Consider the following 16,584-nt stretch of genomic DNA (forward strand, 5'->3'; position numbering starts at 1 on the left):
TCTTAAAGGTCAAGCTTAAGCATCCTCCAAAATTTTTGTGTTTCCCCCTTTCACTTTGCACTACTGCACATGAAACTAAAGAGAGCCCTCATCCTCTGATGTCACTTTCTTCGGAATGCAGAACGCCCTTCTCACCTCAGTGTTGTGTGCCCAATGTGCTCCGCTTTCAGTGAGGTGATCACGATAATATGATATCCCACCCAACAGTAGCATGAAGCTACATAGGCAAACCATATGGCTTTCTTAAGAAGGAAGCTTTGCAAATGAAGAATTCATACTTGTCCAGGGTTCATACACCTCTCAGGCAGATGTCAGTATTTCACTTTTGTGAAACTTCCTTCAGCTTGCCATTTTCTGCAGAACTGATTTGCCATATTCGGTGTCCCTGTGCTTCAAGTTGTTGATTAATTGACCCTCACTTTGTAATCTGCTAACCTCCTGGTTAGCTCAGATGTTAGAGCAACTGCCCTGAAAAGCCATTGGTCCTAGGTTCGATCTCCAGACCAGAACAATTTTTTCATCAACTGAAAGGCTTTCGTTCTAAGAAACTTATATTGGCTTCCTTTGTAGCTTCGTCATACTGCTGGGTGGATGTCAATTTCCCCTTTCGTGAACCGTCATCCACCTTTCAGGATTTTGCAGAAATTTGCCGGATGATGATAATGTGGCTTGTAACTACCGTACAAGACTGACTGACCTGCTCGTCAGTGGTGTCACACTACCAACACCTCCAATTCTTGGTACTTGGTGGAGCTTTTCAATGCACCTAAAGCTGCAATCCTTCTGGCATGCATTTTGAATGGCCACATTAAAAAGACAGCATAATTTACAATTTGTTGTGTATGCAAGGAATTAAGGCCTCATATTGCAGTTACAGCGTTCACAAGTAAAAAGAAACACAGCAACAAAAAAGTTTCTTTTAGTACAGTCCGCTTCTTAATTTGGCCCTGGCATGATTAATTTGACCCACCGGATATTTTGTTAAACAAAATGCAGGAAAATGCCAAAACACACCACTGATTCATTTGGCAATAGTTGCCCGATTCTAACATGCCCCTAATCAAACGAGCGCTCACTTTCTATGTGTCAAAAGTAGAACACTAATGTATAAATGACATTAAAGCTCCTAAACAAAGTACAAATGCAACACACATGCAAGTGTTTAGCAATAGATAGTGTTGCATAATGGCAGCCGTTTTCTTAAAGTGAGCTTTGCCATGCGGTACTTTAAAGCTAGCTTCGCCGCAATGCGTCCATGTTATGCGTTGTGAAGGTTGTTTCAGTTTCTTGTCCAATTGCAATATGCAGGCAATTTTCAGTCCAATTTTATTTTTAAGAAAGGCACGTGTTAGGATCAGGTAACTAGTGTAATCAGACATTGTGAGCTACAGTTATTTAAAAATCTTGCTAGGGCGGGCCGAATATGATCGTTGTCCACGAGCAGTAATGCGTGTTTAATGCCTTCACTGCTCTCTTAACTTCTGCCCACCGAGACAGACGCTGTGACTAAAGGAATCGCTATCGGAGTCACAATAGGGGTAAGGTGCATGCGTGCTGACTGGTCGAGTTTGAATTATTCGGCAAAGGTTAATTTTACCATCGAAATAACTAAAGTTTGAGGTCGTAGAAGTCCATGGGCGCCAGCCGGGACCTTTGGCTGGGATTGAATTAACCACATTCGAATTTGTGGTAGTCTGATGTACTTTAAAATTGCTCTTGGGTCCATCAGCTATAGGTTGCCAGTAGATTGCTTCTTTGAGATCACTTTTTCTAGGCAGTGTGTTGTATAAAATACCATACAGAGAATTCATATTTGCAGCATAGAAGTGAGGTGTGCAGACAGGACACAAGAGTAGAGAAGTAGACAACACGAACGCCAACTATCAACTGAAGGGAGCACTGAGGCAAAAAAAGAAAGAAGACACAAAACTTATCTGCGCATGCTCAGGAATGGTAACACCACGTGTCAATCGGGTACACGTGCCGGTCTACGTGAGAGATAACTGTTAAGGCACTTAATCTCTTCCTTATGTAAAGTAATCGAAGGCTGACTCACTCCGCACTTCCGCCATTGTAGATATGCCATGCCTATACCATAAGACGCGTATCTTCATTCTTGTGCCTGTACAATATCGCGCATTCATCTAACCCTGGCGTGCAGTTACAATCTCGGCAATGTAGCGAAAGATTAGAAGGCGATCCACCGGTTAACTACTTTTTATGTTCCATTAGCCTCTGATTGATACACCGTCCCGTTTGCCCTACGTAGAACTGGCCACAGCTAAGGGGAATTTTATAAACCACACCCATGCAACAGTGAGTAAAACTGTTGTTCTTATTGTGCTTCACTGGACATATATCTGTTCGTTTTTCGCCTTTTACCCGCTCCTTTTTATTCTGTACGGCAGCGCATATCTTACCTAGCTTATTGGGCGCAGTGGAAGCAACATTAACCTCATATCTACTAGCAACTTTTTAAGCCTGTGCGACACTGAATGAATATACGGAATAGCCACTACTCTTTTTTTGCTATTACTGCTTTCTGTAATCACGTCCGTCCCTATCGAAACCGACTTCTTTAGGCGCTCAGCCACAGTTGCCTCTATTCTTAGCAACATTTACCTGAGTAAGGTTGACAACTGCTTAGAGAAAGCCTTAGGTGATAATGTTATCAAGATATTTCGTTACGTTGATGATTACCTGATTTTCTACAATAGGGAAGAATTCGATTCCGCTGCTACCTTAGTGAGTGAGCAAATTAAACTTTGTGGGGGAGGATTAAAGTTTACCAAGGAATTTCCTCAGTGACGCGTAATTCAGTTTCTTGACATTTCCTTGATCTTCGAACAAAATCATGTTTGTTGGCAGTACTCCCCAAGATCTTCGAAGCCGTTGCTAAACTTTCAATCCAAGCATTCTAAATTAGTAAAAAACGGATTGCCATGTCGTGCCTTAAGTCTTCCCTCACAGGATCTTGCATGCACAAAATGAGCGCCAGTTTTAATGCGCAGGTCCGGCGCCTATTAGAAGCAGGTTATCCTAGTGTAGCGGTGGCCACTGTGGCTGAGCGCCTAAAGAAGTCGGTTTCGATAGAGACGGACGTGATTACAGAAAGCAGTAATAGCAAAAAAAAGAGTAGTGGCTATTCCGGATATTCATTCAGTGTCGCACAGGCTTAAAAAAGTTGCTAGTAGATATGATGTTAATGTTGCTTCCACTGCGCCCAATAAGCTAGGTAAGATATGCGCTGCCGTACAGAATAAAAAGGAGCGGGTAAAAGGCAAAAAACGAACAGATATATGTCCAGTGAAGCACAATAAGAACAACAGTTTTACTCACTGTCGCATGGGTGTGGTTTATAAAATTCCCCTTAGCTGTGGCCAGTTCTACGTAGGGCAAACGGGACGATGTATCAATCAGAGGCTAATGGAACATAAAAGGTAGTTAACCGGTGGATCGCCTTCTAATCTTTCGCTACATTGCCGAGATTGTAACGGCACGCCAGAGTTAGACGAATGCGCGATATTGTACAGGCACAAGAATGAAGATACGCGTCTTATGGTATAGGCATGGCATATCTACAATGGCGGAAGTGCGGGGTGAGTCAGCCTTCGATTACTTTACATAAGGAAGAGATTAAGTGCCTTAACAGTTATCTCTCACGTAGACCGGCACGTGTACCCGATTGACACGTGATGTTACCATTCCTGAGCATGCGCAGATGAGTTTTGTGTCTTCTTTCTTTTTTCGCCTCAGTGCTCCCTTCAGTTGATAGTTGGCGTTCGTGTTGTTTACTTCTCTACTCTTGTGTCCTGTCTGCACGCCTCACTTCTATTTTGCATAATGAATCCTTACCAACTAGCTCAGCTTTCTGTCGTTCTAATCATATTTGCAGTAATGGCAATGTTGAGCTTCAAGAAATGTGCTTGCATTATACTGTTTGCGCTTTAAAATTGATAACAGTTTTAAAAACCATTTAGACAAATTCTATGCACATGCTTGAATCAAGCATGGTGTTTTGTGAGGAAGCTGGTTCTGTGGTTCTGTTCTGTCTATGCATGTAGGCTAGAAGTGTGCTCAAGCTCGGACTGGCTTGGAAGACCATACCCAGTCTGACCTGCAGGCCACACTTGGCCCTGGGCTACTATATCTTTTAACTTAACAGTCTTAAGGACCCTGTGTCGCAGAAAATCTGGCGTCGGCATCCCATGTCCAGCATTGACCATCTTGTGAGCAAAAAGTAATTCCAAACCACGCCTACTCAACCATGCAGGCCCTCCATGTAGCGCAATGACATTACTGAACTAATTGAATTTCTCAAAGTAAAATGCATCAGAAGAATCATAGAGTATGACTTACACTCCACCTAAAGGCATGATAGTATCGGATTGTAATTTGAATGTATGTGAAAATATAATTCAGTTATGCGGAAACTCAAATACAAACCCCTTTCCCAGCTTTTCTACTGCTCATAGAGTGGCGCACCCACTTCCTTGCAGCACTATTGAGATGGCACTTGCCTCCGTGCATCCATGGCCCACGCAATAGGCTGTGTTTCTGCCAGAAAGCTCGCCTTTATGCATAGCGTTTGCTGCCAGCATTTCCCGGTAAACATTACAGTCACATAAGCTGCAGTTGCCGGGAAGTGTGAGAGGCAGTCAGGGATCTCTAAATGCTGTCGTGTTCCACTCTTAAAGGCAAAGCTAAAGCGTCCTCCAAATTTTTTCAGTGGGCAGGTTGGGCCACATGCAAAGGCCAAGCTCCAGGCTGGAACACAGAGGCCATGCAAAAATGGTCAACATGATGACCTTAGTGAATACTCACCATAATAACTTGAATAATAGTTCTGGAAGAACAAACTAGTCCAAGTACCCCAGCTTGCTTTGTTTGGTGAAAGAAATCTTGGTATTTCTAGAAATTAACGCAAGTGGCAAACAACCCTTGACTGCTTGGAATTTATAATGTAGCAGCATTGTAGTTGCCTGAAGCCAGAAGCAGTGAACAACCTTTAGTATAACAACCAATGAACTGCATGTCTTGTGCATATTGTAGCCTCATATTTTTATAAAGCTTGTAATTCAAGATAACTTTGAAATATATTCTATATGTGAGAAGTTTTTTTTTCTTTGTCATTACCAGTGCAATGCCTTAGAATTGAGCTTAGCTTCAGCTATTTGCCTTCCATATTCTGCCGGATGGGATCCTACTTCACTGTTGGATTTGGACAGGCCCACTGTTGTAAACAGCATAGCTGGATTAGGCCCAGGCTCATGCAATAGACACAAGAGTTGAAATCAATTATTTTCATGTAAACAAGAGGAACGTGACAGAATTCTTATATAGCTGAACCCCAGAACTCCTTTAAAAGTTGTGAGAGAGGCTCATATATTTAATACAAATAAGAAAAAGAGCAGTGAAAAGTAGGCAACTATTATGGGAATAACCTATAACAGCTATAGCTCTAAGAAAAGAGCGTTAGCTTGTAAGTTATGCAATCATAACTGCCCTCTCTGACCAGCTTTTTTTTTTTTTTTTGCACCATATGGACAGTGTGAGCAGGAGCAGCCCATAACAAGTGTGCACCTGGTCCAAGCAGTGACACACCCATTCCTGGTGTCAGTGCAAGCGTCCGCCATCAATGTCTGGCACCTGGAGCAGCACGGTTGGCAACACAGCCTGGTGATGAGAAAGCTCAAAGTGAGTGAGTCGGCACTTGTCCTATGGCTTACTCAGGCTTACACAAACTGACTCCCATGAGACTTTCGACAGGACGACTCGGTCGATTGCCATCTTTACATCATGTCTCCTTCACACATATCTCAGTGCACTAGACATTGCCTACTACTTGTGTGCGTGAAGTCCTGAAGTCAGAGAACAAATAGATGTAGCCATTATTGTAGTTGAGATTAAGAGATTTTTGGTAGGTTACGTAGTGTGCAGAGCAGATAACCTAATGTTTTTTAACAGACTGAGTATCAAGGGTGGGAAAGCACATTCGAGGTCAGCAAGGAATACCTTGGTCGGATAATACGCTCAGAGGCATAGGACAGAGTCGACTAACGACGTGTACGGTTACGTAACTTGAAATCGTTGGGATATGCCTCTGTGCAGCAGTGGGCATAAATTAGGCTGATGAAGGTGGCGATGAAAGGAATGTTGGTGCCACCTTGCAGTTCTCTGTGGAAGAGGACCACTGCCTCCTGAGCTGTGATCAGTGGACCGTCTTGGTGTACCTGAGTTCCAGGACGCCCATGCAACTGCCGTGCCTGGAGTGGCACACGCACAATGGCCAGGATGGTAGCCAGCTCCTGCTCACACTGGGCAGCCTCGGCAGTGCAGAGTGAGCCAGCGTAAATTCCTGTTTGTTTTGTATGTGACTCCTCGTCTTTGCTCCAGGCTATTTGCGAATCTGTTGGAGTGAATTCCTGCTATGTTCTTGGGGAACGTGGCAACACCAGCAAGGAGTGGATGTCATGCTCCTTGAGGAGGTGTTGGGGCACACCAAGCAGTCAAGCTTGTGTTGTTGCATAATTATGCAACTACACTCAATGACCGATTTTCCGGACGCCGATTTTTCGGACATGCCCAATAATTCGAACGCCTTCGCGGCACCGTGGCACCACAGTACCCCATAGAGTCAATGTATAACAAAGTCTGAAATTTCAAACGCAAAAAGCCTTTGCCGTCTGATTTTCCAAACTTTTTGCCAGGTTTGCAGGTCCAAAACGGCATTGATCGAAGCCACCACCACCACCGTTTTTATTAACTCACTGCCTTGAACAGACGCTCTCACACGCAGATCATCTGGCAGATGTAACTACTACCACGGCAACGCTAGGCCTAGCTACTTCGACTTTCGCTACCAAACTTCTTGCTATTCGGTGCTTTTCACTAAAGCAATTCGCCGCTCTTAGCAATGGCAGCGACTCCGCCTTTGACTCCGAAGCTCTGAAAGCACACGCATTGCATAATGACGGTTCTCGAAAGTCAGCTTCGCCTCGGTACATAACTCTTAGTCGGTGAAGCATGCATGAAGTATTGCAGTGAAGCATACCAAGAGTGGGCAGAGGCAACTGTCATGAGACAGAGTATGTATTCCTTATTTATAGACGCATGCACCCGCCGTGTCCTGTCACATTACGAACACCGATATGCCTAATGATTGTACTGGCAGGCCTTCAGAGCTATTTCGCATGTGCCTGTGGCGATTTGAGCCCTTGGGGGCAGTAAAAGTTAGTGCTTCGAAAGGTCGGTCGGGTATGGGCGACAACAGCCGAATCGACTAGTATCTATTTGCAGAGGCCACATGACACACAAAAAGCTGACAAACTACCTCACAGCAAAAGCAAATGTACGGGATGGTACGAAGATTGTTCTCCACTGCCATCCTAATCTTTGCAACACATCGTACGGTAACATCTCATCTTTGTACCGTTCCGAGACACAGTCTCTTGTCGAGCTTCTAGCATTGTTATTGGGTGTAATACACTTTTTGTCTAGTACAGTGAAGCATATCAAAGCACTTCCGATCATTTGGAATGCACATAAGACATTTGCCATCACTTTTTGTCTTGTGTCTGACAGCGCAAATTGTTGTAGCTCATTTGTAATTTTATGTCTGTCTTGCACCCAGGCACATATCTTTGTTCTCATTAGCCTCCAAAACTTTATTTAATTGTTTACAAAATTAAGTTCCTTGCCTACCCAAACAAAGATGTTTGCAACATACCATGCATGGTATACTGTCCATAGCAAGGCAAGCTTAATTGGTCGCTGTTGGCTTTGTGTCTTGCTTCACTGTTGAGCAGCAGTTGCTGAGTGCACAGTAATAACATGCTTCGTCAAATGGCTACAGATTACTGCTATACTACTCCAAGTGTTCCAAAAAGACCAATTTTTCTGCTCCAGAACTGCTCCTAAATGCTGGTGTGCCTGCTCCTGAACTGCTCGAGAACAACATTTTGCCTGCTCTAAAAATTGCTCCAAATCCAAAACTGGCTGGACCACCACTGAACTGTGCAAGGTCTAATTTTTCATGTCACTGTTTCGACAGCCGTATCTGATAACTTCTGCTTGTTGCGATAGAGGGATATCAAAGCAACACTCACACCTTACATTCCCTTTTCCTTAATCTAAAATGCCCCCAGTAAATGGTGAACTCATGTTGTGCTGTATTATTGAAATAAATAAAAAAGAAAAAGAGCAAAGTGGCATTGGCTCTGATGCTTTGGTACTCGCTATGACTCGCTCGGCCTTCTGTTGGGCTGCACAACAAGCAGCAACACAGAAGGACACCAAGCGAGCCGGAACAGGCGCCAAAGCATCATGATTTCCTGCGCCCATCCTGACCAATCTCTATGTCGTGACATCAAAAGGCACACACCTGCTGGGGAAAGCAACCAAAACTGAATGGTGGAAAAGATATTATAGTAAATTACTTAGGGCACTCTGGGCTTTGCCAGTATTTCTTCTAGACCCGCCGTGGTTGCTCAGTGGCTATGGTGTTAGGCTCCTGAGCACGAGGTTGCGGGATTGAATCCCGGCCACGGCGGCCACATTTCAAGGGGGGGGGGGGGGGGGGGAATGCGAAAACACCCATGTACTTAGATTTAGGTGCACAATAAAAAACCCCAGGTGGTCGAAATTTCCGGAGTCCCCGACTACGGCTTGCCTCATAATCAGAAAGCGGTTTTAGCACATAAAACCCAATAATTTAATTAACTTAATTAGTATTTCTTCCAGCATTTCTAGTAAGGTTAATGGCCTCCGCTTAGAGGCCAACTGCAATGAAATTTCACTTTGTCTAAATTTGTTATGAATGAGTAGTCACTGAAGCAATGTTTGGAAAGTCGCAGTGCACCTATGCAGATGGCACGCGCACCTTTTGATTGTTACTATGGCGCAAGTCCCAGCACATCACCTCTGAGATTTTTCAGCGTGGCACGGTCACCCGCGAGCACTGCCTTATCGTGGTGGTTGTGCCACAGAGTTGTACACTCTCGGTTATACGTCACTTCTGGCGAGCGGTAATGGCAGATCTTCTTTTTTTTAAGTTTCGTTATCAAAAATTGCCGTTTTTAATAACTTTTCGTAATTCTTCCACTTGTATTTCAAAAATCAAATTTTGGACAGAGGCTCCTTTTTATGGACGCTGTCTTAAACTAGGCTTTTTATGCAGTACAAAAATTAATCGCAGTTCACCTTTCAAGCAAAAAGAACACAAGTAAAAGACATCATGAGGATATTCCTTTCAACCTCTTCAACCAACCCTTCTCCTGTTCTTTCTGTTTCTTTCCCCCCTTCTCCCCTTTTGCTTTTACTCCCAGTGGCTTCTCGTTGAAGAGAAGCCAGCGCATCTATCGTATAGCCAAGCTAAGTCGAGAGGGCCGGTTCGCAACTGCGCTAAGGACCACAGGCGGAGCCACGCTGTTGCGCGTTCATCGGCTGTGTCACGTGCATGGAGAACTCGGTGATGAGACGGATTTGCTGGGACGCACATCCAGCCCGCTTGACTCGCTCATCAGCATTGAAGGACAGCGTGACGCACTGCTCGGGAACTCTGCCAACATATTTTACGTGTGGTAAGCACAGTTTATTTTCTCGACATTTTTCAAGTTGCTCCAAGACAAACTCATTGTGCGAAGGTGCATATTGCAGAGTGGGCAGTGGTTTGATTGAGTGTTCTGGAGTATTAAAAATGGTAAAGCAATGCAGAAAACATAGGTAAAAGGAAAATGTTGAGCATACACAGGCATTGCCGTGTTTTTGTGCTTGTGTCAGGGCCTGCGTGTGTCTCACGACCTCCTTTTGTCCATGTCGTTCGCTCTGTTTTACCATCCTTAACATCAAACCAAACATTCTGAGCTGGTGAGCTCCGGAGAGAAACCAAAGGCAAAAGTTAGTCAAGGCAAAGTAATGAATCACTGGAATTACTGTTTAAAAAAAGCCACAGTTTTGCTCAAAAGTGATAGCATTGATAGGAATAGCAGAGTAGTACAGTTGAACCTCGCAATAACAAAATTGGTGAGGACTACAAAAAAAATTCGCTTTCGTAGGAGTTTAGTTGTTGTGAAATGAGACAGCACAGGTAGGTAATACGTCGCAGAACGGATCTTTACTGTCAAAAATCTGTTAGCTTAGTTTGGCAAGCTAGCTCGAGGATATAAGACCGCATTGCTGACAGTACAAAAGAAGTGCCACATGCGTCGACCATCAGTGGCAGCACTGCCGTGCAGCAGTATTCTCAGTCAATTGCTTTCGGACATTTGATAACTTTTGCGAGATTTTGCGTAACTCAGCACCGGACGCAGCGCAACAGTGCTCCAAGCACGCAGCAGCACTTCTTCAGCACGCGCTGTCACTCATGGGCACCAACGCGTCCGGTGCCGAGTGCGAAAGTGACCGTATCTTGTATACCCGAAGGCAGTAGAACGAGATTATGGCCCCGTTGCACAAATTTACGTATGGCGCCGAATCCGCATACGATGCCCGTCAGATTGCATCAAGACCAGCGTTCTTGAAGCAAGGAATGTGTCTTCCTGGGCAACCGCTCAACACAGCCCGATGCGTGGCACTCCATGCTGCGACTGCCATCTCAAGTGCCATAAATAATTCCAAGTCGGTGGGATGTGGACTTCCTTGTTTTTGCTGCATTTTTCTTGTTGTGGTGCACATTACGCACTGCACTAGGTGTGCAGGAACTGTCGTCGCATGTTGGTAGTGACATGTGTGCTGCTTCGAACGGCGATCATCAAACAAGATGGCGGCCATGACATGTTTCTGGTGCGTGCACTTGCTCCCGGCACTTGGCTGTTTTTGTAAACAAAAATGGCGGTGCCCAAGCAACTGTAATGTGGTGGTAATTTATGCAATTTTGGCGCAAAGCAGTCGCATTTGAGCACATTTTCGAGCTGCTAGCCTTACGTGAGTGTGTAATATGTGGGGTTACGTTGTGGCAAATTGCGTTGATGCGGGATTATAGTACAGTGACATTTCGTTGTTGAGAGGGGCAAAGTGCATTGAATTTTATGGGCGTTCGCCGGGGATATGCAAATATTTTGTTGTCGCGAGAATTTAGTTGTTATGGGGCTTTGTTATTGCAGGTTTCGACTGTATGAGACTACTCGAATTAAGGTTCATGATTTTATTGGCTGTGTAAATTGCAATAAAGATTAACCTACTACTTAAGTTAACAAGCATAGTGTCACGCACACACAGTGCAACATGAACAAATCTCACTTGGTAACATAAAGCACTCGCTGTCACAGTGCTGTCGTGATGAAGAGCCTCAGCAATGGGGAGCGAGCACTTTGTGCTGCCTATCACTTTAACGTGTCTCCGAAACTTGAGATTGCGCAACTTTCAATACTATGCACGTGGAAGCACTACGCACAAGAAGCCACCAGCCATCTCGACTTGCCCTTAGCATTTGCACATTTGCACCTGTCACAAATTACCTCCAAGATGTGCTCAGCTCGGCAGAACTGACAGCCGGGCGCAGTCACGGCTGGGCGAGGGGGAGGGATGCTTGCTCACCTGGCCTCTTGGCACCTGCTTGATCACGCTACCACACACTTTGAAACTGAACCTCGGAACACCGTTGTCACGCCTTTAGCAGCCTGCCACAAGTGGTGTGCCGTTTATGCCTCACCGTCACGCGAGCATGAAGCAAGGATCCTTATCAAGCCGCGATGTCGCCGAAATGCTGTGAACTCGAATGCTCACCTCGTTTGAGGCCACCGCATGAACTGATCGTGCCTGCTCAAGTTCACAACTAATATGCTGTAACCACATTGATGCGTCACTCATAGCGTCCTAAATAAAGGAACAGAAAAACGAAGACTCGGCACCCAGCTCATTGCTGCTGAGCAAGGCCACAATCAAGTGACAGCGAACAGGTGAGTAAGTGCACACAAGTGAGGATGCAGAAAGAAGAGGAAAAGAATAAGCTGAGATTGCAGCTCGGCGCCAGTGCAGTTTCTTGCCCCCGCCGAACGAAAAGTGAGTGCAAGCATCACTACCGACATTATCCAGTTGCCAAGGCACATAGCAGGACAGCTGGTACTGATATTTTCACTTCATTTCATTCCTTAGACAATGTCAAAGAGCAGCTTGAGGCTGAAGGATAAATTGTCAGACGAGGGCTCGGCCCCCTTTACAGATACTGTAGACTTCCGTTAATTTGACTCTGGTTAATTTGATTTTTCAGTTAATTCAATCCTGACTGAACGTCTCGGCCAGCACCCATGCATGTTTATTGCCCAAACTTACGTAATTTCAATCCTAAAATTGGCCTTCACCGGACAATTTGAACTTGACCAGTCAGGATGCAAACGCTTGGACCTTAAGTTGACCCTACTAACAACCCTTTTACTGGCAGCATCTGTCTCGGCATCGACAACGCCTATTTTAGGCCTGCACTAGGAAGCTTTCCGGCAGTAACAGTAGCTCACAATATTTGATTGAGGTATCCACCTGATTTGAACACATGCTTCTTTTAAAAGAAAATTTGGCTAAAAACTGCATGTGTGGCATTCATATGCTTTGCCAAATAACACGGCTTTATTGCGGCGAAGTTCACCTTTAAAATAATGTGCGGCAAAGCTGAATTTAGGAAACTGGCCGCCACTCTGCAACACATATTAGACCCTTGCCCATCGTTCTTGCTGAAACATTAGGCATGCTAGATTTCTCCTTTGTTTGGGGGATTTAATGTTATCTCTATGTTAGTTTTCTACTTTTGATGCATAGAAATAATGTGCGCATTCGATTTGAAGGCTTGTTGAAATCGGGTGAATACTGTAGAACTCTGCTAATTTGTTCCTTGTTCATACTTTTTGCCTGGTATTATGTAACTAAAATGCAGTCCTAGCAAAGGGATCATCGACATCTGTATTAGAATGCCCTTTGATACGTTGTTGTTCCCACGTGACGCATTGCGACTTTGGCTTATAATTACAAGAAAATACCAAGTGCACCGCTTATAACTTTTAAAAGTCCAAAAGAAACGCGTCAACCACGCTAGACACCCTATCTACACAGTTCTGACCACCACTAATGTGTGCTTTTGACGTTGCACAGCCTTGGTGGTGTGGTCATGGCAGAAATCTTGGACACCTTATAGCGTGCTATTTGAGATTTGGCTATGCCTGCATGCCAACAACTAATGGGCATCAAAACATAAGAAATTGTGCACTTGCACCATCGATGTATGCGTAAAATTAAAATGTGGTGGTTAGAAATAAAAGATGTAAGGTTTATGTGCGTAGAAGGATCGTAGGAGAAGCACGAGGTATATCCGTAACATTTAAAAGAAGTTACATGAAACATCAGTGATTTACTGTGGCACAATTCACTAGTGGTAGAAGTCTTGTGATGAATCTTGTGTATCGTGTACGAAAAGTGGTCCCGTCAATCCATCAAAGTTTGGCAGAAGTCATGTCGTTTCCTCCCCTCGTCCGTGGGGCTAAATAGCAACAGTTGGGCACTGGTTGCTCACTGTGAAGTAACCATGGTTGCCACGGCGCAAAGTGAGGAGGCGGGCTTTGCTCTGAGTGAAATAGGGCATATAGAGAGGAGGAGGGAATAGGTTTGGGCATGTTGGGAATTCATTATACAGATCCGCATTGAAACAGATAAAGCACATTGTCATACAGACCAACATTGAAAGTCAGCGCTTGTCCTGTCTCAACCTGACCTTTGTTCTTACTGTGCTATATGTGTTACGAAGAGTTTCACGCACATCATGTGTCATTTCCTTGTTTATGGGCCAAATAGCATTGTTTGCTAAAGGCGCTAGTTAATTTCTCTGACACAACCTCAGGTGGCATGACGCAGTGTGTGGAGCCGTGCTTCACCAGGACTGACATCAGGCCTCTCCTGCAAGCATTGCACTACCTGCTGCAACCACAAGGTGCACGCCAAGGCTCATTGATGTTGCTTTTTTTTGCCATATACAAAGGCCCAGGGTCAAATTTTTTTTATTGCAGGTTTAAAATCCTCAGACTGACCTATTTTGAAAATAAATGTGTGTATATATATATATATATATATATATATATATATATATATATATATATATATATATATATATATATTAGGTAAAGAGGAATTCTTCAGGCTACCTTTCAAACGTAAAGAACTTGAGCGGTGCTACAAGGTAAACTGAACAAGTATTTGATTTCAGCAGCTTCGATCGGTGGCCCGATCTTCATCAGGGTTGAAGATCGGTCCACCGATCGAAACTGTTGAAATTAAATACTTGTTCTGTTTACTTTGTAGCACTGCTCAAATATATATATATATATATATATATATATATATATATATATATATATATATATATATATATATATATATATATTGCCGTAATTTCTCTAGTGTTACCATAAAGTGACAAAAAAATATTTTCCATAGGTAAGCATGCATTGTTTATTCGTGAATACAGGTGGGGCTTCCATAAATACCTTTACTAAAAAGGTAGATGCACTGAAATAAATATATTCCGATTCAGCACTTGGGTAGGCGACTACAGTAAAGCCTCGGTAATTTGGCCCAAGTAAATTTAAAAAATCGGATAATTCAGACTCACCCTTTGGTCCCGGCAGGTGCATGCATTATTTAATGCAATCAAACTCGTTAATTTGGACGCATTTGGGCACACATCGGTTAATTCGGACAACTCTCGGAGCTCCGCGAGCGTGGACCGCCGCTAATGTGTGATGCAAAAGAGCAAAAATGGCATTGGCGTCCACTGAAACAAAGCAGCGGAGTTCGCATCGCTTTAGTCATTAGTAGAAATTGTGCATGAATGACAGCAACGCCAGAACGCTGCATGCCTATTTGTGCCTTCAAAGCCTTTATTCTTGCGTGTGCCGTCGCACATAGCATGCCAGCTGCCACGTGCCTTCATAAATGCGTAGTTGCCATCCATGATCACAGTTAGCGGCCACGGTTTTGTCTGCAGTTGCAGCTAACAGTAGTTTCGTTTTGACTTGGTGCATGCATCGGCCGCACGCCTTAGAACCACAAGATCGCCATCCATGACCTCTCTGACAGCGGCCGCGGTTTCATCCGCATCGATTGTGGCAAAGAGTAGTTTTGTTTTTACTCAGTGCAAAGCTACCGAGGATCAAGACCACCGTCTACATCGCGATGGACGTTGACCTAGTGACACTGACTTCCGGAAAAGTAATTGCGATGCGCATGTGGTAGTGAAACGAGACTCTCAAATGAAGACGTGCGCCATGGTTGCGCTGCGAAGGCAGTCATGAGGCCTTCGCTGCGGCAAGCGCTAATCAGTCATGAGATGACGAGAATCGCAGCTTCCACACTGCTTTTGTGCAAGATGGAAAGAGGATTTGCTGATTAATTCTGTAAATAAGGGCCTGTTGATGTAGTAAGCTTTTGTTTATCGTTTTTTTGATACCCTCAATAATTCGACATCCGGTTAATCCAGACATTTGTTTTGGACCCGTGAAATCCAAATTAACGACTGTAGTAGTCTGCATCGGAGGAATCGCTGCTTGACTTACTTGCAGCAGAGCAACCAGCATTCACAGCCATAGCGTAATCAAACAGTATATGTGAGCGTACGCAAGAAATGTCTGTGCGCCCGTCAGAAAAACCAAGTTAGTCAGAGACATGCTATAATTCTTTGTTTCATCACCAACGAAGGGCCATCAGTTTTCGAGCGAGTCTTGAGAAAAGAAATGCAGGCATGTCAGCATTGTTCGTATGTACAAGCACCCACCTGTGAGCAACAAACGAGCAAGCATATAGCGGTGACCCTTTGAGAGATTAGAGGCCAGTTATTACGAGCGTGAAGAATGGAAACAGCCTGTGAGACAAAACCAAAACTAAATGATACTAACCGGAGGCGCGAGTGGTCACTGATATGCCAGCATAAAGCCGTGGAATTGAAACCAAGAGACTAGGAAGCAAAATATCCGAGGACACCTGAGCACTTCTTACGAGTTCTGAACGCGAAAGCATTAATGTCCAGTGAAAGGTTGCTGAGAGGTCCTTCGAGTCATGAACTCCTCGTGGGCAAGCCAGCCCATTGAGACACTTGTCCCGTTTTGATTTGGCCTTACTGAGGCGTAGTTAGAACACGGGCTAGAGCTTGCGCAGACAATGAAGGCGCCAATAACACAGGCTTCCAAGAGCAAGAGCGAGGGTGACATAGCGTTGCGGCGATGCCCTCTCACCTCACGCAACAACTGGCACGTTGATGTTCTGATTCGCCCGCTCTGCTCCGTCGAGGCGCACTCATGCCATGGCATTGCAGTGAATGAAAATTTAGGCTGCTACAGACGCTGAACACCTGCTTTCTCGCTCAGTGAGTCATTTTTTGCTTTCATATAAAAAAAAGGTGCTTGTATGCACACAGGGTGGCAGCACTTGCTGGGCAACAAAGAGTTGAAAAATTGGCGTGTTTTTAAAAAATACAGACAGTGCCGTAGATATACAGCGTTGACAGTTTTGGATTAGCTTGCGATGGCATATATTTATGGCACTGACCCTCGAAAGGTTAACTGGAAGTTGCCATAGCTACCGAATTCTGTTTTCATTTTTTGGTGATAT

General features: G+C 44.4%; 1 protein-coding gene across 2 annotated transcripts in view; it reads left to right on the plus strand.

The window, feature by feature from the left end:
* Positions 1 to 16,584, plus strand: part of LOC142590588 (uncharacterized) — a 34,655-nt gene that overhangs the window by 9,236 nt on the left and 8,835 nt on the right. The window contains exons 5-8 of one of the 2 annotated variants that reach the window (XM_075702895.1): positions 5,551 to 5,697; positions 6,174 to 6,340; positions 9,327 to 9,581; positions 13,823 to 13,912. In XM_075702895.1, the coding sequence (XP_075559010.1) occupies positions 5,551 to 5,697; positions 6,174 to 6,340; positions 9,327 to 9,581; positions 13,823 to 13,865 (612 nt within the window). In that variant the 3' untranslated portion in view covers positions 13,866 to 13,912. The remainder of the gene's footprint in view (positions 1 to 5,550; positions 5,698 to 6,173; positions 6,341 to 9,326; positions 9,582 to 13,822; positions 13,913 to 16,584) is intronic. The other variant, XM_075702894.1, reaches the window with a different exon arrangement.

This window comes from Dermacentor variabilis, chromosome 8 (genome assembly GCF_050947875.1).
Source record: "Dermacentor variabilis isolate Ectoservices chromosome 8, ASM5094787v1, whole genome shotgun sequence".
In the NCBI taxonomy this organism is placed as follows: domain Eukaryota; kingdom Metazoa; phylum Arthropoda; class Arachnida; order Ixodida; family Ixodidae; genus Dermacentor; species Dermacentor variabilis.